This window comes from Mesoplodon mirus (genome assembly GCF_964341445.2).
Source record: "Mesoplodon mirus genome assembly, chromosome: 3".
NCBI lineage: Eukaryota > Metazoa > Chordata > Mammalia > Artiodactyla > Ziphiidae > Mesoplodon > Mesoplodon mirus.
Window position 1 is genome coordinate 165412158 of NC_138978.1, and position 22902 is coordinate 165435059.

Below are 22902 nucleotides of genomic sequence, written 5' to 3' on the forward strand. Positions count from 1 at the left end.
AAAGGGGTCAACACCTCCCCCCATTAGATTATGGTGAAGCCAGCAGTATTGGAGACAGTTTAACAGGTAGTTACAACAGGTAAGGATGATGATGATAGTTACAGCAAACCCTTACATTGTGCTTGCCATGTGCCTGCCACTGTAAGTACTTTCCATGTATTAATTCATTTAATCTTTTCAACAATCCTGTGAGGTGGGTACTATTTTATCATTAGTCTCTTGTAGGGGGAATATAGTTACTATCGTTTTACATATGAGGAAATTAGATCAGAGTAAAGTGATTTTTTCAAGGTCACCCAGCTAATAAGTGGCAAGCCCGTTTTGAACTCGGGTGGTCTGGCTCCTGGATTCACGTGCTTAACCATGAGACTATACTGAGTGACACAACAAATAATGGGTCTGTCCTGATAGCTTAGTGGACATGGAAGTGGCTAGAAAATAGGCATTTTGAACTATTGCCTTCTCCCCACTTCCAAACTATTTTTACTTCACTCTAACCTCAAACAGCTGGGGAATCTCTTCAGGTATCTCTGCACCTTTAAGGTGTTACCCCCAGCTACCCTCTTCCTCCCCGCCACCATACACTGCACACATAGAAATGTCCCTGAGTCAGGCATTATACACATGGTTTGAACTCTCAAAGTGGCCATGGTTGCCTTTGTCTGGGTGTTAATATTGTTTATCATTCTACCACATTTTTAAAGCAGTGAATTCGTGTTCACTCTTATGAAGTGATCACAACACCTTTCCTGTGGTTCGGCATCGTCTTTATTTCTTGTTTGTACCTAGCAACTGTTCTGTCTTCCTGGTTATTCTGTCTATGGAGAGTGCAGACATTGTGAAGACAAATGGGTGGGAGATGAGTCTGGGAAAATGAAATAAGCTGGAAGCCGTGTATAAGGGAAGACAATCCTTCTAGGGACAAAAGGGCAAGTTTGAGCATCAGCTTCGGGGCAGTGCTGGGAACCCGATCTCCACTGCGGCCTCTGGAATTTGCCATCCAGTACTCTCTGCTCACGGGCTGAGTGTATCAGGGATGCCAGGGTGAGTGTTGGGTGGTCCACCTCTGCGGTGAGAACAGAAAATGCTGTCTCCCTCAGGCATGGTCGATCCTCTTTTATTCAGAAGATGACCTACATGAAAAGAAAAAAAAAAAAAAAACCCGTGTGTGTGTGTGTGTTGGAGAGAGGGTGGCAATAAAATCGCTAGGTCTCAAGATAGCAGTATGGAAGTAAATTAGCCCAGCTCATGGAGGACAGGGGTTGTATACTGCACCCCAACAGGACAGGTGGGTGGATGAGTGGTCAGTACCTGTCCAGATAGAGGGTTTCTTGGCACCTGGAACTTTGGGCACAGGAATGAGGTGCACGGAAGAAATCAACGCTCACAAGCTGCTTCCTTGGCTTTGGGCTGGTCCCAGGGAGCTGCCGGGTATCAACAAGCAGCACAGGGCAGTAATGAAAGCAGGATCCTGCCATCCTAATGGCCGAAGGGCCTTCTCCTCCTCTCCATCCAGGCCAGACTCCTTGGTAGATCAGCTACAGTTCCTTTATAACTGCCAAAGTGTATCAGGGGTGTGTGACGGTCAAGAGCAGGAACACACAGCAGACGCGAGAGGCTGCGGTGATCTTGAGAACTGGGAGCGGGGGAAATGAGGGCGGGGTGTGAGGAGAGAAGCGTGAGGAAGCAGGGGCAGCAGGCAGCCCGGGGTGGAGCAGCGCTGCAGAACAGTGGGGAAAGCGGACAGGATTCTGCAGGCTGAGGGAGCGGGGCTCTGGGTCTTGCTTTCTGAGATGTCCTTGCCCCAGGAAAAGTCACTTTTCATGCCATCTAGGCCTTGTTTTCCCCCTCAGAGGGGAAAGTGAGAGAGGGCCTGTTGTGCACACAGAGCAGGTGATTTCTCTCGGCTGGACAGGTGTTCAGAGCACCAAAGTCCCTAGACTTGAGGCAGAAGATGAGACCTTACAGAAGGCGAGGGCACAAAGGTCCTTTCTCACCAGTGCCTGCAAGCTGGACTTGAGGCCCGGGTGGAGGGGAGGGGTGTGCAGCCTGTAGCAGGTCAGCTTTCCCCCATGCAGACTCCGGGGCAGGATTTGCATGCTGGGGGAGTTCTCCTCGGGAGCAGCAACTCGGAGGCAGTGAGAGAAGCGGATTGGGCAGAGGGAGAAGGTCATCTGCCTGGCAGTGACAACGGAGGCCTCGGCCCGTCCCAGGGGAGCTCTGGAGCTGGGACAGCCCTTCAGAGGTGTCCCAAATTGAGGCAAGGGGATCGGGGCTTTGCCCCCTCCACACGGACCGGTCACTGGATGTGGGCTGCCCTGAAGAGGGAGGCCTGCATTAGGCAAAGCAGCTTCCCAGAGAGGGTCTCAGCTGAGGTCCATCTGCAGCCACACTCGCATGCCTAGGGCATGAGTGCCTGGGTCCTGAAGGAAGAAGCATATGGGTGGTGCCCCAGAGCATCCTCAACAGCAGTGGCATAGTAGTGAGAATGTGGGTGTCCTCATCGGCATCTGCCCCAGGTGCCAAACTCATGGGGAGTGAGAGCTCTTACCTGCGCCATGTCAGGGTGGTTTTGCACGGTCAGTGCGATCAGGGTGTCCAGGCAAGTGTTTGGGGTGGGTGGAGGCATGTGTGAATCCTGCTCTATGGTACCCTGGCTTGGTCAATCATAGATTTCAAGGTTTAGGTCTAGGCAGCTCAGTGGCAGCCTGAACAGTGTCAGATGAGTGTGACCAGAGGCTGGTCAGCCAGTTGGTAGGCTGGGTAAAGCGCCCGGAGGTGTTCAGTCCAGGGCAGGAGAAGCGAAGGGAGGACATGGTGGCAGCTGCAGCAGGAAAGTTAGGCTGGTGCTGTTTTGCCCCAGAAAGACCGACCCAAGACTAACAGGTACAGATGAGAAGGAAGCAGATTTTATTTAATTCAAATAAGAAAAATGTTGAATGCTTAACACCATCTCAAAATCCTCTGAAATCTCTGAAATTTGGGAGCCGAGGCTCACAATGGCTCATGGATGCATGGTAGTGGCTTTGCAGTGAGGGATGTGGTCTCAAAGTCCTATGAGTTTATGATCTCCTCAAGCCCAGCCTTTCCCTGGAGGCTGTAATCATCTCGACAACATTTCCCAAAGGATCTGGCCTCTCGGTCTTCAGTGTGATGGTGACCTCACCACCTACCAGGCAATGATTTTCATTTCTGGATGGTCTTAATGGAGGTGAAGTCCTCCCATTTCCTTCTCCCCAGAGTAGTGTTGACCATCCCCCATCACTTAAATTGGAGGGAGAGGAAATCAAAAGCCAAACGCTGCAGAAGGGCACTTTCGAGCACTCCTTTCTCCTTGCTGCCTGCACGGAGCAATCACTGAGCCTGGCCTTTGTTCCTGGCACCTGGACCAGCAGTGTGGAGGGAGAATAAAGGCCCCATCTTGGAGAATGCTAAAAGAGCCAAGAAATAGCAGAGCTTTCATGGTATCAATGAGTAAGGAGGACAGCCTCTGCTGCTGTCTTTCCCTCTCTGGCCTCTGACTGGGCCCTTACAATCACCGGACTTCCTGAAGTCTCCACTTGCAGTGGGCTTGACAGTATGGATTAGGTTCCAGCTGGAACATTCTACAGCAGCACAATCCGAGAGTGGCAGGCCCAGCAGCTGTCATTTGTAGGAGTGCATTTGAGGCTGGTGGGAGAGGCAGGAGGGACAGCCATGGGGATCGGAAACCTTTTGCGAGTCCAGAGGCCTGAGGCTGCTTGACCACTATGCCCAAGGCCAAGGTCAGTGTGAATACTTTGAAGGCTTTGAGAGAGAGAGAGAAAGAGGCCCATGTGTGCAGCACAAGGGCACTGAGGTGCAAAAGGCAGAGAACATGTCTTGAGCTGATGAGTGAGCTGCCTTCAGCAAACCTGGTCTGTGAGAGAAAACATCCTCAAACCCCAAATCAGAAAAAGTTTTGAGAGAGAACAGCAAAGAAAAAAAAAAATCTGAATTTGAACCATGTCTATGAACATTTTTCTTAGGAAAGATAAGTGCAGTGAGTACAGAATGAGTTAATGCTGCCAAAAGGATTAAGAGGAATAAAAATGGTGTTTACAAATATACCAGGGAAAAAGAACACTTGGGAAAAATAGGTCCATAAGTAAGTAAAGGGGTTCGAAATCTACTGTGAGTCTAACAAGGCTGAGGAGCTGAATTGCTTTTTCCTATCTGTCTTTTACGTGGAAAATAACAAGAAAATTTGAGGAGTTGTCACGATTTTCAGTGGGAGGCCGTAACTATGAGCCCAGCAAGGGAGCCCAGTGAGAAAGCCAGGGCCACTGCAGGGAGTTCTTCAGATGCTCCCCATGACCCTGGACGACCCAGAGCCTCAGCCTGGCATGCGTACCGCTTCCTGACCTGCCACCTACCAGCCCAGCCCAGTTAAAGCCTCATCCCAGGCCTTAACTTCCGTGGCCCTTGTGCATCTGCCCCATGAACCACTTGCATTATCCAAACAAACCACATTCTTAGGCGCTCTCCCCTTCCTGCACTGGAACGCCCCCTCAGTCACCATCCAACTTCATCCACTGCAGCATCACCACTGCCCTCCGCCTCCCCAGTGGCCTACCTGGAAAGTCAAACCTCTTCTCTTTTCCAGTCTCCCTTTCCAAGTCCCACCTCAATCATCAACTCTGTGGCTTTCCCTTTCTACCCCTCAGCTTCGCATTGTACTTTTCTGAACCCCCATTACTCACTTCTCTTACATTACATAAAAATGTGCATGTATATGCTTCTCCCTCTGGACTATGAACTCCTATGACCTGGGCCAGATCTTCTAACTCTGTGTGCCTGGGTGTCTATCTCTGTGTCAGGAAAAAAGCAGGACTATTGTTCTCTTACCCAGGCTGCACATTAGAATCTTGTTGAGTCTATTAAAACACTCCCATGGCCATGCCCCATATCAAACCCATGAAATCAGACATCTCAGGGGGTTGAACCTGGCCTCGGTATAGTTTAAAAGCTCCCAGGTGATTTTGATATCCAGTGAGGGTTCATACCACTAGTACAAGGTTTCAAAATGTGATTCCCAGACCAGCAGCGTCAGTATCACCTGTGAACTTGTTAGAAATGTGCATTCGACAGCCCACCCCAGACAGCCCACCCTACTGAATCGGAAACTCTGAGGTGTGGTCCAGCAGTTTGCATTTTGGTGAGCCCGCCAGGGGGTTCTGATGCACACTGAAGGTTGGGAATAATTGTTGTGCTAGGTGCAGGCTGGTCAACAATCACTGAGTGGGATCGTTGAAGTATTCACCCTGAGGTTTGCGTGGCCTTCGTTACTTCCCAGAGTAGGTGCAGTTGATAAAGCCAAGGTTTGGGAATCTTGTTTTCTGTCTTCCTTTTATTTCTTCCTCACAGAAATCAATTAATTACCAACCCTACGTAACTTAAAGGACTTTTCTGTGCATTGGCCAGTCCCCTGGAGAAGGAAATGTGCAGAGCCTCTGCCTCGCACTTCTTTGGGGCACTATAAGTCCTTTTATACAGTGGACTCTTGAACAACATAGGTTTGAACTGTGCAAGTCCATTTATACCCCAGTTTTTTTCGACAGTAGGTACCACGGTACTATACGATGCAGCTCGTGGAGGAGCCACAGATACAGAGGGCCTGGAGCGGGGGCAGTGTCAGCATCCCTAACACCCACGCTGTTCAAGGTTCAACTGAAATTGAATTCTGTGCACTCAGGCCACTTCCATCCTTCTGCTAACCTGACCTTCCAGTTACCTCCTAACTTCCTACTTCTCAAGACTCTTTTTATTTGGCACAGCAAAACAGGACGGATCTTCACCTTTTTGCCTCTCAGGACCTCATTCCTACCCAGCTTGAACAATTCAAAGTCAGTGTATCTCAAACTGAGCTCTTAATGTAAACTTTTTCCTCTTTTAGATGCCCCAGCACAGTGAATGGAGCTGCCACCTCTTGGCTGCTGAAGCCGGAAATCTGGGTTTCATTCTCCCTTCCTCTCTCTTCCTCATCCTCACACCCACTCACTCTGTGTGTCCTGTTAATTTCTATTTTCTTAATCTCACTTAGAACTGTCCCCTCTCCTCTGACTGCTTCCTTCTTTCTGGCCCTTCTCCTTTCTCATGGGGATTACTCCCTGAGCCTGCTAACCACTCTTCCTGCCTCTCCTGCTTCAATTCCTTCAGCAGCGCTCCGTTACCTTTCAGGATAAAATTCCAAATTCTTCCCTATCGGGCTCTGTTCTGCCCTGACCTCTGGCCTCATCTCCAGTGCTTGTCTCCTGGCTGCTGGGCTCTGGGGGAAGAGATCCACCTACTGTGCTAATCTCTGTGACAGAAGGCAGGACTTTCTCTCCCTGTGGACTGCATTTCCTTCCCCACATTTTTGTCAAATCAATTCATATTGATCCTTCAAAATTGGGTTTCTTCCACCTTCTCTGAAAATCATTCTTTGGGCCCCAGGTATGGATACCTTTCCCCTGTGGATCCATAACACCCCAAATATCCCTCCGTTGAGTACATTTTTCTGAGAGAAGTGCGTGTGTTTCCTAGGGCCGCCATATAAAATGCCCCAAACTGGGTGGCTCAAAGCAGCAGAAAGGTACTGTCTCATAGTTGTGGAGGCCAGAAGTCTGAAATCAAGGTGTTGGCAGGGTCATGCTTCCTCTGAAGATCCCTTGCTTGCCTCTTCCAGCTTCTAGTAGCCACAGATGTTCCTCGACGTGCAACTGCGTCACTCCAATCTCTGCCTCTCTCTTTACATGGTGTCCTCTCTGTGTGTCTGTGTCTTCACCGGGTCACCTTCTTATAAAAACATCCGTCTTAATGGAGTAGGGACCCACTTTACTCCAGTATGACCTCATGTTAACTAATTACATCTGCAAGGACCCGTTTCCAAATAAGGTCACATTTTGAAGAACTGAGGCTTAGGGCTTTAACATAACTTTTGTGGGGGACACAATTGCACCCATACCACCAAGTATGATAATAATCCATTGATTTATCTGGTTCTTTCATTAGGCCATGGGTCCTTTTGGAAAAGGGCTGTGTCTTACTTGACTTTATTTCCCCAACGATGAGTGTGGTATTTGACACCTAGTAAACCCTTAGTAATTGTTGGCTGACTGCATGAACAAAGAAACGTGTATGTTAATTGTCCTTATAACAGACGTCTCAGTTTCTTCTAATTCTTCTCTACGTTAGGGGATTACCAGCAAGGCCACTCCTTGATGGCATTATATTTGAAAAGCATCCAGGCATGAAGCTTTTGAGCTCTGAAGCTCGCCACAGCCTCCCAGCTTCTCCTTGCCCCCTGCAGCCTCCCCACTCTTTGCCCCACTCTTTGACTTCATTTTTCAAAATCCATCAAATCCATTGTCTCTTGCCTGGCTCCAGCCAGCCTGGATGCCATGCAAAGCCATTTATAAAAATACATTCTTAGTCACCCCCAAATCCTTGTCCTTTTTATTTTCTGCCACTTCTCCCTGGCCCCTTCCAACCTTTATGAGAGCTTTCCATTTGCTTCCCTGCTGCTCTGGGGCTTCCTAGAGCTAAGGAGAATCCCGTAGAAACCTGCTCATGGGTATTCTTTCTGTAATTCCAACCAGGGACTCACAGCAGCATCACAATCTTCCTTCCCATCTCTTGTCATGGGCCAGAAACCTTTTCACTCTCCTCAAGTACCCAGTCCTGTCCTGACCCCTGGCCCTCAGCCCAAAACCTCAGCCCTAACTTAAGCCGTGTGACACAGACTCCCTTTCCTTCCTTCCATCTTACTTTCAGTCTCTCCTCATCTTTACCCTTTCTCACTCCTGTCTTTGAAATGGATGTGTTCTTCTCAGTGCCAAAGCTAAATTCCCCACCTTACTTCGTCATTCCAGCTCTTCTTACTTTCTAGACAGCCTTGCTCCCGAGATCACTATTTCTTGCATATACTGTTATACCCAGACACCTTCTATCCCTTATTCAAATGTCAAATGATCCCTTGACTCTATTATCTCTCCCTATGATTTTTCTCATTTACTTTCACTACCTAAATTTCATAAGGAAAATATCAACATAGTTTATCTTTGCTTTTATTGTCAGTTAATTTCTTCATGAAGACTTGATGCTAGTGTTAGAATTATTACCTTGAAACTTTAAACTCAGCTTAGCAATCTCTCTTTCTATTCCTCTCTTCCACACACAGACACATGCCCCCCGCCCCCCCAACACGCTTGCTTATTTATAATTACCAAAATCGTTCATTAAAGTTTTTTCACTTGAGGGTTTACTGTCTGTTGGGTTCTGCTAAGAGTTGCAGATACCATGAGGAAAAGACTCACAGGGCTCCTGCCCTCAAGGGGTAAACACTCTAATGAGGAAGGCATTAGAACAAACAAGAAAAACATCACAAAGTACTTACATGTTGTGAAAAGTCCAGGGAAGGAAAAGAAAGGGTTAACCAAGTATGACTAAAGTGAGGGGAGGAGATGGGTAACTTAAAATCTGAGGTCTCTGAAGCTGTGTTTCAGTTGAAACTAAGAGATGAGAAAGCACCAGCCAGATCAGAATGAGGAGTAAGGCTTTGTAGGGCTAGCATATCCTGGTTGGTCCTGGGGAAGAAAAAAGCCCTGGCCCCCTGTAGGAACTGTCAGGCTCATGACTCTGGCACAGCAAGCAGGGAGAGAGGCTGTGCATGAAGTTGGTGAGGTAGGCAGGGATCAGGTCATGCAGGGGAGCTTTGAGGGCAGGACAGGAATTTAAAGGAGGAGAATGACAGGATCAGGTTTGTATGTAAAGATCGCCTCACCCAGGGCTTAACCCTCACCTTCTCAGACAGGCTGTCCTTGACCATAAACACCCAAGGACCACACTCCTTTCTTCGGAGCACTCACATCACTAATGATTGTATATTCATTAGTGTGAACGCATGACGCAGATCCATCTTCACTTTTGTTCACCTCTGTATCCCCAGAACACAGAACTTGGCCCGTCCCGGCTGCTGAGTACCTATGTGCTGAATAAATGGATGAATGAATGAATGAATGAGTGATCCTACTTCATCTATCTTCTGTGTCATTTTGGGCAATGTAACCTCTCTGAGCTTCAGTGATCTTATCTGTGAAATAGAGGTAAACGGGGATAGTAAATGATTGATCAATCATCCCGTTATTACTATCTCTCCTCCTCCCACGCCTCTGTTTTCATTCCTATTCTCCCTGTGTACTTCCCTCTTTTTAAAATACCAGCCCTGCTTGTCTAGCTACCTACTCCACATCTCGCCAGATGCTCACAGTTAAAACTCAGCCTTTTCCATCCTACCTCCTCATCTCTGCCTTGGAGTTCAGATGTGTCCTCATCCCATTAACCCTTCCAGCCAGTGCAGCTCAGCGACTCTCCTTTGTCCTCTGCAGCACCAGGGAGGATGATACTCACTGAGGTCGTGGCAAGGGCTTTGGCGTCTGAGAGCGCTAGGCTGGAGCTTGGACTCTGCCAAGTGTTATTTAACTTTCTCCTCACTCTCCCCATCTGTCAAATGGGAATACTATAATGCCTACGCCTCAGGGTTTTTATGAGAACTAAGTAAAATAATAAATGTAAAACACTTGACTCATTGAGTACTAGTAAAGGTACAATAAATAATGGTTCTTACTTGCTTTATCATAAAAACTGACAAACCAAATGCCACGAATTGTTTACTTATCATTCTTATGCCATTAGGCCATGATCCCAGACAGGGACCTGCCTTTCATCCCTGTGTCCCAGCACTCTCCATTGCATCTGGCTCATCAGAGGTGCAGAATAACTGCTTGAGGAATGACTCACTACTTTAATGAAGTCCTTGATGGCAGAGAATGTGTATTAATCATTTCTATGTCCCTTGACAGTGTTTAGCAGCGCAATAATATTTTTCAAGTAAATAAATAAATGAATGAGGGATTGAATTAATAGTGAACTTGCTAAATAACATGTTGAATGGAAACAACTTAGTAGATAGGAAAGGACTTTGGGGAAAGGGTAAAAAGCACTCATACTAAATACAAGTCCTTGGTGGATATTGTGATTCTCTCCTGGTTCCCTGGTTTGTTTACATTGTCAATTTCCCCTCACATAAAATCATAGAAATGGAGGAAGCTGTCTCTTCTCCTGCACATCCTCTGCCTCTCATCTGTCACTCTCCTCTTGTGTTAGTGCTGTGCACTCTCCTACCTTCTCGCTGGAATTGAAGGGGTGCGTCTTTGGGGGAGGAGGGAGTCCCAGGTTTGCACCCTCCTTTTACGGGGAGGGCACACTCAGCAGTGAATAGGTGTTGAGCTGTTTTTCTTGTGCAGGGATGGATTTGCACAGATCCGTCACTAAGCTCGCGTCCTGTTCATTTGTGAGCAAAGATGGGTGTCCAGGGATACCTGGTACAGGCTTTGCCCATGGACAGGAGTGAGTGAGACTAACAAGCTTTCAGGAGGATTGAAGACCCTGGCGCACTAGCCCTGGGTGAAAATCAACTGAGCCTTTAGATGCAGAGTCCAGAGAAAAATGGGGGAAGGAAACTTACATTTAGAAAGTAACAACTGTTGTCAATCATTGTCCTGGAACTGTATTTATTCATTCATTTATTCTTCTGTCATCCTGTAAGTAACAGGCAGTTATTATTATGACCATTTCACAGGAAAAGACAGAGAGACTTGGAAAGGTTAAATATCTGGTCAGTTTCACACAGCTGGCAAGGAACTCAAATCCAGACCTTGGACTCAAAGGGAGATCTGACTCCAGAGCCCACCCACAAAATCTGAGCCACAGTGAGGCTTTTCTGGGGTGATTTACGTGAACTACTAAAGGCACAGAGGTGTCTGTCTGCAAGGGACCCTGCTGTCAGTGGCTATTCTGCAGAACTGCTTTCAGTGTCCACAGCAGCTGCCGCGGGGTTAAGAGAGGTGGCAGAGAGTAATTGTGAGTCCTACCAGCCACCTGCCCACCCCTCCCCCAGCCCCCAAAGGAAATGTTGCAGTAGCTATGGCAATGTGTGTGAGTTTGTGAATGAGTGTGTGTGTGTGTGTGCGTGTGTGTGGCATGTACACAGACACTTGTATGTATATATGTATGTATGTATGGGGGTACATCTGTACCTGTGGATGCATTTATAAACATGAAAATCTCAATTCTGTATAATACTGTTTTATTAATGAAAATGATCCACTAAAATCAAAATGACTGACAATAAAAAATGCACATCTTATATAATTATAATGAAATTTGGGATATCTTAATTCATCAATAAAGGGGACAGAAGGGAACTCAATATGCTTCGTCCCTCATTATTATTCAGAAATTAAAAAAATGGGTTCCAGTGAATCCTTAGGCTAGATTGTAATTTCCATTTTTATGGCAATCATATTGTATAGAAGACCAAACTCATCCATAAAGACTGCCTGAGGGTGTGAGTGGACATATGTTAGGTCGGCAATTCTCAACATATTGTGAGCTTTAGAATCAGCTGCCTAACTTAAAAAATACTGATGCTTGGCCGCATCCTAGATAGGTGGATGAGAGCAACTAAAGTTTGAGAACTATTATGCCCACGTGTGGTGTGAATCTAATGTACCCCAACCTTTGAGAACCATTCTGCTAGATAGCACTTACGAGAGATGCAGGGATAAAGTAGATTCAGTAGCTATGTCAGTGCAAGGACATTTAAAGAGGAAGACAGATAAACAGGTGACTTTAATACAAGGTGTAGGGAGGCAAGGTGTAGCGCAAAGTATGGGCTCTGTGATCCATGATAACACTCACCAGTGCTCTTGCTGGTTGAGTGACCTTAGACAACTGACTTAACCATGCTAAACCTTTGTTTACCTTTGCAACCTGAGGATAATAACTGTACAGTTGTGTGGCTCTCCAGGTGGTAGTGAAAGGGTGTGCCAGTGTGTGTGTGGCACTGAGCATGTGACTGCCTGGCACATGGTCAATGGTCAGTGAATGGCAGCTACTCTTTCCAGCTTTTTCTGACCCACTCGAGATTTCTTCCTTCTGCTTTATATAATCCTTGATCCCAGAATATATAGGGAAACTGCAAGTTCCTGGGCCAGCTTTCCCATCTAAGGACAGATGGACTCTGCCCTCTAGGATGCCCCTTGAGTCTACCGAAGCAGGCACTTATCTTTTCTGCCCATAAGACAGGTGACAGGGATCAAGGTAACAATGTGTCCTTCCTAAATTGGGTCCATGCCTATGTTTCCTCACTGCTCTCATTCTCTGACATGCTTCGTGTTGACAAAAAGGTTAAGTGTGGATTCTGTATTTGTATGTACACGTGTGTATGTCAGTGTATTAGCATTCTACAGAGAAACAAAACCAACAGGATGTAGAATATGAAGAAAGATGTATTTTAAGGAACTGACTCATGCAATTATGGAAGCTGACAAGTCCCAAAATCTGCAGTCAGCAAGCAGGAGACCCAGGAGACCCAGTTGTGTAGCTGGGTATGAGTCCAGAGGCCTGAGACTCAGGAGAATTGATGATGTAGCTCCAGTTTGAAGGCCGGCAGGCTCAAGACCCAAGAAAAGTCAGTGTTTAAGTTTGAGTCCAAAGGCAGAAAAAGTGGATGTCTCAGTTTGAAGACCATCAGGCAGGAAGAATTCTCTCTTACTCAGGGGAGGGTGAGCCGTCCTATTCTATTCAGGTCTTCAACTGATTGAATGTGACCCACCCACGTTAGGGAGGGCAATCTGCTTTACTCAGTCTACCAATTTAAATCTTAATCTCATTCAAACGCCCTCATAGACTTACCCAGAATAATGTTTGACCAAATATCTAGACTGACCCTGTGGCCCAGTCAAGTTGACACATAAAATTAACCATCATAATGTGTGTATTTGTCTTCATTGCCACTTTGGGGGGCCAAGGTTGTATCCCTGAATTCCAAACTTGGGGGGAAAAGTTACAACATTTGTTTATTACTGTCATTTTCAAGATCATTTTATATACTTCTAAAATTTCTTTGAGCAAAACCCTTTTCAAGATTTAGAACCAGCATTCCAAATAATATGTGTATAATGACAACCAAATTTATTCAGGACTTACTATATCCAAGGTTATTAGTTTTTGCAGATATTAGATCATTTAATCCTGTGTAGCTGATGAGGTGGGTACTATTATCCCATTTTGTAGGTGAGAAAACTGAGCCACAGAGAGACAGGGACTGTGTTAGTTTTTCACTGTTCTGTCTTTAAATGAGATAACATGTTAAGCACACACAAGCACACATACACAAAACATAGAGCAAAACTGCAAAAATAAAGTTGATTAAAAAAATGAAAAATCAAAGATATGAAGTATCTAAAATTTATTTACACACACTTTGTTCAGCAGTATAAAGTTTGTGTGAAGTATGCTGTAGCTCATGATTCCCATTCTGCATATGGAGAAACAGAGGCTCTTGGGCAGTCTTACTTGTTTGAGGTCATAATAGCAGAAGGGGATTTGAACTTGTAACTTCCATCTAGAACTCCTCTCCTTATATCCCATTGCCTGTAGTTGTCAAAGTGTGAGTTAGAATGGACGTATTCCAGACAGGAGCACAAACTGTTCTTGCCTAATTACTGGAAGGAGGGCCAAGTACTGGGCACAGGAGCAGGTAGGAGGATGGCTATTGTGAGGACAGCTTTTAATCTGACTGCCTCTGTTTTCTCAATTATGTAGGAAGCAGATCATTAGCTGAGGGCAAGGATGGGGGAGGAGGTGTTGGAGGTGTGAGAAAGAAGAAGCTATGAGATAATGATCTTGAGAGTGGGAGAGACAACAGACAAGGAAAATGTAGTCTTATAGGTAGGCAGTATGCAGAGCCCACTTGAGGTCAGTGGTGTCGGATTTAAAGGGAGACCAATCCGTGTGGTTGCCAATAGCATTCATGTGTGCAAACACAGAAATGGAGCCACGGGGTCATCGAGTTTAACCAGTGTCAGAGTGTTTCAGACAAGTATGATGAAGCAATGAAGGGCAAGAGAGTTGAGGTTACATGAAAGGGTGATTACAATAATGGATCACAGAATTTAATTTGAGTAAAGAGGGAAGCAGGTGCGTGAGGTGGGTGAGGGTCGATAAAACGGTGGTTGGATGAATGGATTTTAAGGCTCAGGTGGATAGAAAATATTCTGTGGCTTTAGGAGGAATGAACTGGGAGGGTAGGAGGTGACAGTCAGATATTGGGATTCTTGAAACTGTGGCCAAGAAAGGGTTGCAGATATTGGTAATCTAGTCTATGAGCATGGGAGTGAGGGTGGGGACAGGATCATTTGAGGAGAAAAGTCAAGGAAATGAGTGGTTTGAGAATTGAAAGGATCATCTTAGTGGCTACTGAAGTCACCAAAAATTATGAAGTGAGCCACGCTCTGAACTGTGGAGGGTAGATGGGGGCAGGGTGGTGTTGACATGACTGGAGCAAAAGGAGGAAATGGATAGGATAGTCTGATGGCAGAATTAATGACCTTAACCAAGGACACGGGGTTAGTAAGTGGCAGAGCCAGGTTTTAAACCTACTGAGTCTGGCTCCAGAGTCACATTCCTGGCTGCTTTGCTAGTTACTGACAAATATGTTACTTTTCTGCATAAAAACTTCTAAATGAATTTGTTTACCTATTAATAGACAGTAAATAATGAATAAAATCACACCAATATTTAATTTTTCTCTACATATTTACACGCTTAAAGATAACACAAGTTTGTAAAATACAGCCTGTCATCACGATTTAGTTTTAAAATGTAAAGTTAGAAATGCATTTCTATTTACCAAATGGGAATGTTAATTATAATGGACAATAACTAATATTTGTTGAGTTTGTTCTGTGTGGCAGGCACTGTGTAAAGTATATACCTGCTTGCTTAACTCTAGGTACTATTTTAACCACATTTTATAGGTGAAGACACTGAAAGAAATTGAGGGACTTACCAGGCAATGGACTGCCTCACCCAGGACTCAAATCCAGATCTGTCCAGCCCTCAACCTCATTTGCAGTGTGGTCTAGTTCTTTCCTGAGTACCTGCTATGTGATGGTTCTATGCTGGACAGTGAGGATATGGCAAAGATGATGACGGAGTCCTTTATATATGATGAAGGGAACATATTAACTAAATATATAGCATATTAGTTATAGATTCTATAAAGGAAAGTGCAGGGAACGTCTATAACATATATAACAAGGGAACGTCTATAACAAGGGGAAGGTCTATTCTGGGAAGTAATTTTTAGGCCAAAATTAACGAACAGTAAATTAAATAAGTAAATGAGAGGGAAAAAAATCCAGGTAAAGAAACAACATCTGCCAAGGCCTTCGGGCCCTAAAGTGTCCTATAGAAACTTTGGACATCATTATTCTTATCATTTAACTTCTGATAAAGCCACAGGTTGACCTAGGGATCAGCCATTCCAGTACTTATTCCTCCAGAACTCGTGCTGATTGTGAAGACAGGAGCACATAATAATCTCCTCATTTTATCATTAGGGTAAATTGAGGTGTGGAATGTTGCAGCCAACTGCATAGCTGGAGAAGTTATTTTTACCAGTTTTCCTTTTACCTTTTCTCCTGTATATCTCTCAAACTACCTTTTTTCAGAAGCTTTTTAAAAATGAAACTCTATTCTCTCTTTGTTTCATTGCCCTCTCCTTGCAAATGCATTTACCTAGTTAAGAAAAGGAACATTTGCTCAAAAGCTCTCACATTGCATATGGATATGGCATCCTGTACCCGGACCCCAAAGTATTGTGACTAGCTGGGGGGAAACTTTGGAACCATGCTTCCACCAGAAGCTTAGCCTAATGTGGCCAGAAGCAAGCTTAAAAGGATGTGCTTTCATTTAACTATGGACAAATTATTTTCATTTGTAAAATGATCTCTTTAGCGATGGGTGGAAGAATATATGAGTTCAGAAGAAGCTCCTAGTTTTCGAAAGCCCATCATGAAATGCCTTTTTCATCATTGCCTCCAGCTGAAACATTCTCTCCCTACACTGAACTGTGTCTGCACATACATACATGCATACATACATACATACGTACATGTATTCTCTCTCACACTCTATCCCCCCACCTATTTTATATCTATCTACCTATCTATCTATCTATCTATCTATCTGTCGTCTGTCATCTGTATCTCTTCCTTCTCAACTCACCCCCAGGTGATAAGTCTTATGTCCCCCACAAGGAAGCCCATCACCAGACAATGCTGACCAGAAACTTCCGAATTCCCTTTCCAAGTGCCACTGTTAGGTGGAAAGCTGGGACTAGCATTTAATCAAAAAGCAGATTTTAAAATACTCTTGTCCAGAGCAGAAGTGGTGCCTTTCTGCCCTGGGAGAGCTGGTGTGAAGGGATCATTCCATCAGGCTGGCCATGCAGGATTCCACTCACTCAGTTGGGTCTAGGTTACACAGTGGAGGGAATGCCCAAGCCACCAGTCAAATCAAGTCAAGTCAAGACCACAACCAACTTCTGGCCTAACCCAACAACTAAAGGAAACAACACTGTGACAGCTGATGTGTCTTGAGAAAGAGGAGCGAGAATTGAGGAGAGAAACTGAAAGCTTAGAAATTGCCAGTGCTTAAGGAAGACTCTGCATAAACTGAGGGTATTGTGTGAGACAGGGACAGAAAAGAAAAGGCAAATAAGAGATTACTAATAGCTCTGAGCATACACAACTTGCAGGTGTGTCCTGCTGGCTGCTGTGTTTCCATTACAGTGGGGCTCCTCTGTGGCACAGATTATGTCCCTGCTCGAGGCAATGGATCCCAGATGGTTCCGGTGCTGGCCTGTGAGGCCCCTGAATCTAGGCCATCTGCTGCCCACACAGGAGGAAAATCTTCAGGGTGTTGATTTGTCAGACTGAAGATATTAACAAACAAACAAGCTCTATTCTGACTTCTGATGCTGCTAATTTTCCTAAACCAACATGTGACTGGGTTGCCCCAGCAAGATAGAGAATATTCAAGACCACGTTACCTAAGTTGGAGCCCAAAGACTGACGTTTCCTTCCAACTGCGGTGTTCAATCTCCTGCCCAGCATCTGGCCTGACACTATCATACTTGGGCTCCTCGATGGGTGGTCTTTCCACAAAACTAACATTGGCCCAGTCTGCTGGGTAATGCCACCCACTCCTGATGGAGGCCATGCTCTTGCCACTACAAGCAGATGGAAGCTGAGGTGGAAATGATTGTTTTGTTTGACATTCCCCCTCCTCCCCACTCTAGTCCTGAAAACCAAGTGGGAGTTCCAGCTACTTAGATGCCTCTACTTCCCGGGTCCCAGAGACTGGTCCAGGTTCCTCATCTGATCTAAGATAGATCAAGCAGTTCTTCCACGGATTAGTTTCTCCTAATGAGGAGGGGTAGTGTCTCTCCGTGGTCTGAGCCTATAGAGACATCCTCTGGAGCCTGCGGGAGGCCAAGTCTCCACCATGTGCATGAGCCATTTTGAAAAAATGGTCCTGTAGAGTGAGACATAGAGCCAAGAGAGGAGAGGGACAATTATAAGGGCATCTAGACCCTGTTGCCAGGTATCCCCAAGGCAGCTTCCATCTGAGCCTGGATATAGGTCTATATCCTCAATGATGGGCCTCTTTTTGGTGAGGCCAATTCCATTTTTTTACTTGGACTCACACCCAGAAAGCCCTAATGCAGAGGCCTCTTCCTCTTTCAGTTGGTCTCAGCTCCGAGTATTTTCAGCACTTTCAGGTCCAGCTCTTCATCACTTGGCCCCTGCCTTTTCCTAGGTGGCCCCCTGTGGCCTCTCCACTCACCTGCATCAAGCTCCCCTCTGCTACGCTGCCATGCGCCGCCAACACCCGGACCTCCCGGTGCCCAGGGTGAGTGATCCGCCACTGCCACGACCACTTAGCTTATCTCCGACAATCCCATTCCTCCTCCCTTTTACTCACCCTCTGCTATTTGTCTGGCATATGTATGTTTCTTCAGAAAGACTGTAGATTCCTTCAACAGCAAGAATCTCTTTATCCCAACTCCGGTTGTATCACAGTTCACACATAATAGGCCCTCCATAAATATTTGCTAAATAAATCAAATAAGAATCCCCATCTCCCTGACACATCATCCCTGGCTCATGGGAAGGAAATAAGTCAATTCTTTTTTCCTCCTTTGCTGAAGCGGTTCGCAGACTCTCCACCTTCCCTTGCCATTTCACAATGTACTCTTCCCCTCTCTCTGCATTTCATGTCAGTGCTGCAGCGGCCCTGCCCTGTGAAGTGGGCCCTGGTGGGAGGTGTGGGGGGGTTGTCTTCCCACACTCATCGTTACCTCCTCTCTAGCTGCCACAGGTACATTTGCGATCTGAGTTAAAACCTAGTGCTGCATTGTGTTTGCACCTTAGGGGAAGACCCCTCTTCCTCATTAGAAATTTGGGAATCTCCTTTTTATAGTATTTATATTGGATTCAGGCAACTAGTACATTTAACTTATTTAACAAATGCTTACGTGGCACTTACTGAATGTCAGGCACTGGTCTGAACACTTTAACCATAGTAACTAGTTCCTTCTTAGAACAACCTTGCCAGGTAGATTAAAATTATTACCCTCAGCCTCATTTCATAGATGAGGAAATGGGGACACAGAATGATTAAGGGACTTGCCCAAGGTCCCACAGCAATTGCTAGCTAAGCTGGAATTCGAATAGTCAGGCTGGCTCCAGAACCCATGTCCTACCCACTGGGTCCTGCTGCCTGTCAGTGATTAGAGCAGAGTCCAGACCACACATCTGAGCTGGCTTTCTTAACACTCAGACCTCTCGAGAGCAGGAAGTCTCTTTGACGTGACTACCTAGCAACATGTCAACGTGTGCTTGCTTAATCAATGTTTCTGGGCTTTTTGATTCACTACCTATGGCTTGAATACAGGTTTATTTATGTTATTCTACGCAGTTAATTGTTCACACTGTAATCAACGCTCATCCTAAAATTTGGTTCCTCAGATATATTTTCAAACAACCAAGGAACCATGCCAAGAATTAACTCTAATTACACACTGCACCCATTTTGAGTACTAGAGATGACTTGAAGGCAAAACGTGTGTTATTTAAAATTATTAAACTGATAGTAAATAAAATGTCATTTTGCCCAAAAGAGAGATTAAGTTTCAGCTCCCTTTTCTTTTTTTATTGCCCTCTCTAGGTGTCTAGGATCAGACAAGACATTTTTTTCTCCTGATTTTTAGTCTTTTTCTTGAATTAGTACATATTTTTTAGCTGCTCACAAGCCACCACTCACTGTTCAGCAAAACAAAATCAGATTCAAACCCCAGAACAGAACAAACATGAAAAACACACGGGCTATTTATTTGATGTAGGGGTTACTCATAGTACAGTGTTTGGGTACTTTTTGGAGCCAATGCTAGTTGCCTCAGGGTATTTCTAAATTGAATTCCAGGAATAAAGTGTTTATAAATAGGGAGCATAAAAAAGGAATGTATTCATCCCAGCCACTCCCTTATGGAGTCCCAATGGCCTTCCCTTGGAACTACCAACTCCTTCAAGTAGTTAATTGGTTAGCTGGTTGGGTTAAGTTGGTGGTTCTCAATGCTCTCAGACCCAACACCCTATTTTATGACAAATAAACTTAACCTTTTTTTTTTTTGTGGTATGCAGGCCTCTCACTGCTGTGGCCTCTCCCGTTGCGGAGCACAGGCTCCAGACGCGCAGGCTCAGCAGCCATGGCTCACAGGCCCAGCCGCTCCGCGGCATGTGGGATCTTCCCGGTCCGGGGCACGAACCCGTGTCCCCTGCATCGGCAGGCGGACTCTCAACCACTGCACCACCAGGGAAGCCCCTAAACTTAACCTTTTTTATAATCCTTAAATGAAATTCATATATAATAAAATCTAAATACACACAAATAAATACATATATATGTCTTAATAGTAATTAAAAGAGAAATGCTAAGATATAATTTATAATGATATAACTATTTTAATGTATAAATTCTCTGCAATATTACAGTGGAAGAAATAATAAAGTTGACAGACATTTGCATCTAATGTAGATTCACCAAAATATAATATGTAAAGTAACATGCAATACACCATATATGTAAGAGCAATTAGACTGAAACAGACATGCTGTATTGGTGATTCAAAGACCATGAGCAGCATTGTAGACAATGATGTGATTTTCCAAAATTATGAACAAATCTTGGTAACATTTCTAAACAATAGTGTATAATCTTCTCTTAATTTACATGGTAGTTATGCACCAGACAATTCATCTTATATTAAAACAGTACAAGCTGCTTTGTTGCTTGTATGTAAATGGAGTTAGCATCTAGGCTCCGATAATTATAAGCAGGTTTTTTCTACATAAATGTGCAGCAAGACATTCAGAAGTTTGCAGGACACGGGGGACTTTTTTTGTTGTGCAGGGCTGTTCTGGGCACTGCCCTATTCTAGCCTTCCTAGACCTGCCTTCTAAACGCCAGTAATGTCCTGCAATCATTGTGTCATTCAAGGGCAACTGCCCTAAATTTCCCCAAATACTCTATATTGGTGACACCATCCTCCTTGGCCACCACTGGGTCAATTCCTAGTATTAGATTTAGTCCCAAATAATTATGTCGATTTATTCTCCTGCCTTTTTTGTAGTCCTTGAAAACCAAAGGTATGTCTACAGTAAAATCTTCAGTAATTAGGTTATTGGGTTGGTGTGATTGGGTTATACTGGAGACTGTATGTTTCATGAGAGCAAGGGCCCAGTTCACCCCATGTGCACAATATCTAGTACCTGCACAAGGCTGGGCTTTATACGTCTTGCTTGAAGGAGTAAATAATTTTGGGTTTGGACATCTGGGTTAGTGAAGAGATATATACTATTGAAAAGGAATAGATTTGTTACTTTCAAGTACATGTGATGTCCAGATGCTCACTAGAGAGACCCCTATTTAAGTCTTATTCAAAAATACCATTTCAGTTGTTTCTGATTGAATGAGTGACATTATAGTGATTGAAACCATCTGGAACCCGTCAAAGACCCAGAATCTTCATGTCATTTTGAGGGAAAGGGGGCATGTTGAGGACCCCACATGAACTGTGACCTTGGCCTAAAAGGTTTGCTTCATCTTCACAGTGGTCTGTGAAGCAGCTATTAGCAAATCTATTTTTACAAGTGATGAAATTAGACTCAACAAGGCAAATAATCTGCCCAAAGGTAGACAGTTGGCTCAACCACAGAACAGAGTTGGAACCCAGAACTGTCTGATTCCAGAGGCTTCATCTTTCCAAGAAATCATACTGCTTCTCTTTCTTCAGTGAAGCAAAGCTAAGTGTCTGTTCAATCTGTTGGGTTGGCCGAAAAGTTCATTTGAGTTTTTCCATAACATCTTATGGACATTATTATAATTTTACTCTGTACAGAGTTCCAATTGTCATGTCTATTAAATTCCACTTTCCTAGTGGGTCAGTGATTTTTGCATTGATCCTGTTCTTGGTTGGGTTCCAGCATTCCAGGTCTTGTAAGCTCACTTTAGTGGGATTCTTGAGGGACTATGTCCTCTTTGTCTTTGGGTCTCCAGAACCTGGTATGGTAACTGGTACAGAGTAGACATTCAGGGAGTGTTTGCTGGTTGACTTTAATTGCATGCTATTTCTCCTTTCAGGCCTTGGCCTTATACAATATTTCAGCGAGGCTTTGACCTGGTTTTGGGAGAACAACCTTCTGATAAAATATTCAGGTAAGTTGTTGTCTAGGGACTTGCTTCTATATCTCTGCAAGCCCCATGTCCCACTTCCCACCGGCCTTTCTTTCCTAGTGGTAATTTATGAAATGGGGAGCACTTTCAGTCATTCCGCCCTCCTAGTAACAGCAACGCTTGCCCTCCTTCATCCAGTGACAGCATGGAGGGTGCTGAGGCCGGACAGATTCTGTTGGGGCCCTGGCTTCCTTCCTTGCCTGCTCTGTGACCCCCAGTCATTTACTTAACCTCTTGGAGCCCCCAGTTTCCACATTTGTTAAACAGAGCTTCATTACATGCCTTGCTCTATTGTTGTGAGGAGTATATGAGATAATGCAGGGAAAGCCCCTGGCACAGAAACTGGCACAGAACAAGCAACTAATGTTAGTTTTTGCCTCTTCATTTTGCATCTAATTTGCACCTTCCTCATAAAGACTTAAGTTGTTCAAAATTAATCCCTCCCATCCCTGCCTCCCTCCTTTCTCAGCTGCACCTCATTATCATTTTCTTTAATCTACCACCCTCCTGAACAAATTGGATGTTTCTAGCCCCTCCCAAATTTCTACCTACACACCTGGGAATGGTACCTATTAGAAAAGTCAGCAAGCAGAGGAAGAATTTGGGTGCCAGCCATGAACTATGAGATTTTCATAAAGTTTAATTCACACCAGACCTTAGCTGGAACACAAGTTTATTTCCAAGCTAAGATCTTATCATCCGTTTCTTCTGTCTGTCAGTCTACTTTTCACTTACCGTGCATCAACTGAGTACCCACTAAGTGCCAGAGATTGTGCTTGTGCAGGAGGTATGGACACGGATACCTCTCCCTTCATGAGCAAGCCCTCTGGGAGAAGAAGTAAATAGTCCTGCCCGAGTGCTTGATGTCAAAGGAGGCATTAAGCGACTGCATAGCCATACTGGAGGCATGGTGAGCGAATGGAAAACTTGCTTCCTTTTGTTCACTGCACTGGTACCCTGTGAGGAGTCTCGCCTATTCACTGCCGTCTTTCCACACCCCTTCCCCAGACCCTCTCTGTCAGCCAGTCCTGGCCTTGGTGTTCCTGTTGCTCCTGCATTTGCCTCCTCAAGCTGGCTTCTCTGCCTCAGCTTCTCCTTCTCCTCCCTGCTGCCTTGGATGCACTGGGCTCTGCCACTGCCCAGCTCTCCTAAGGCACGCTCCTAGCTAGAGCGCAGATTCACAGAACCACTCCCTCA

General features: G+C 45.0%; 1 protein-coding gene across 2 annotated transcripts in view; it reads left to right on the forward strand.

The window, feature by feature from the left end:
* ASTN1 (astrotactin 1) overlaps window positions 1-22902 on the forward strand; it is a gene marked incomplete at both ends in the record, with an annotated part of 326987 nt that overhangs the window by 199743 nt on the left and 104342 nt on the right. For both annotated transcript variants that reach the window (XM_082612742.1, XM_082612743.1), the window contains one exon: window positions 21613-21687. In XM_082612742.1, the coding sequence (XP_082468868.1) occupies window positions 21613-21687 (75 nt within the window). The remainder of the gene's footprint in view (window positions 1-21612; window positions 21688-22902) is intronic.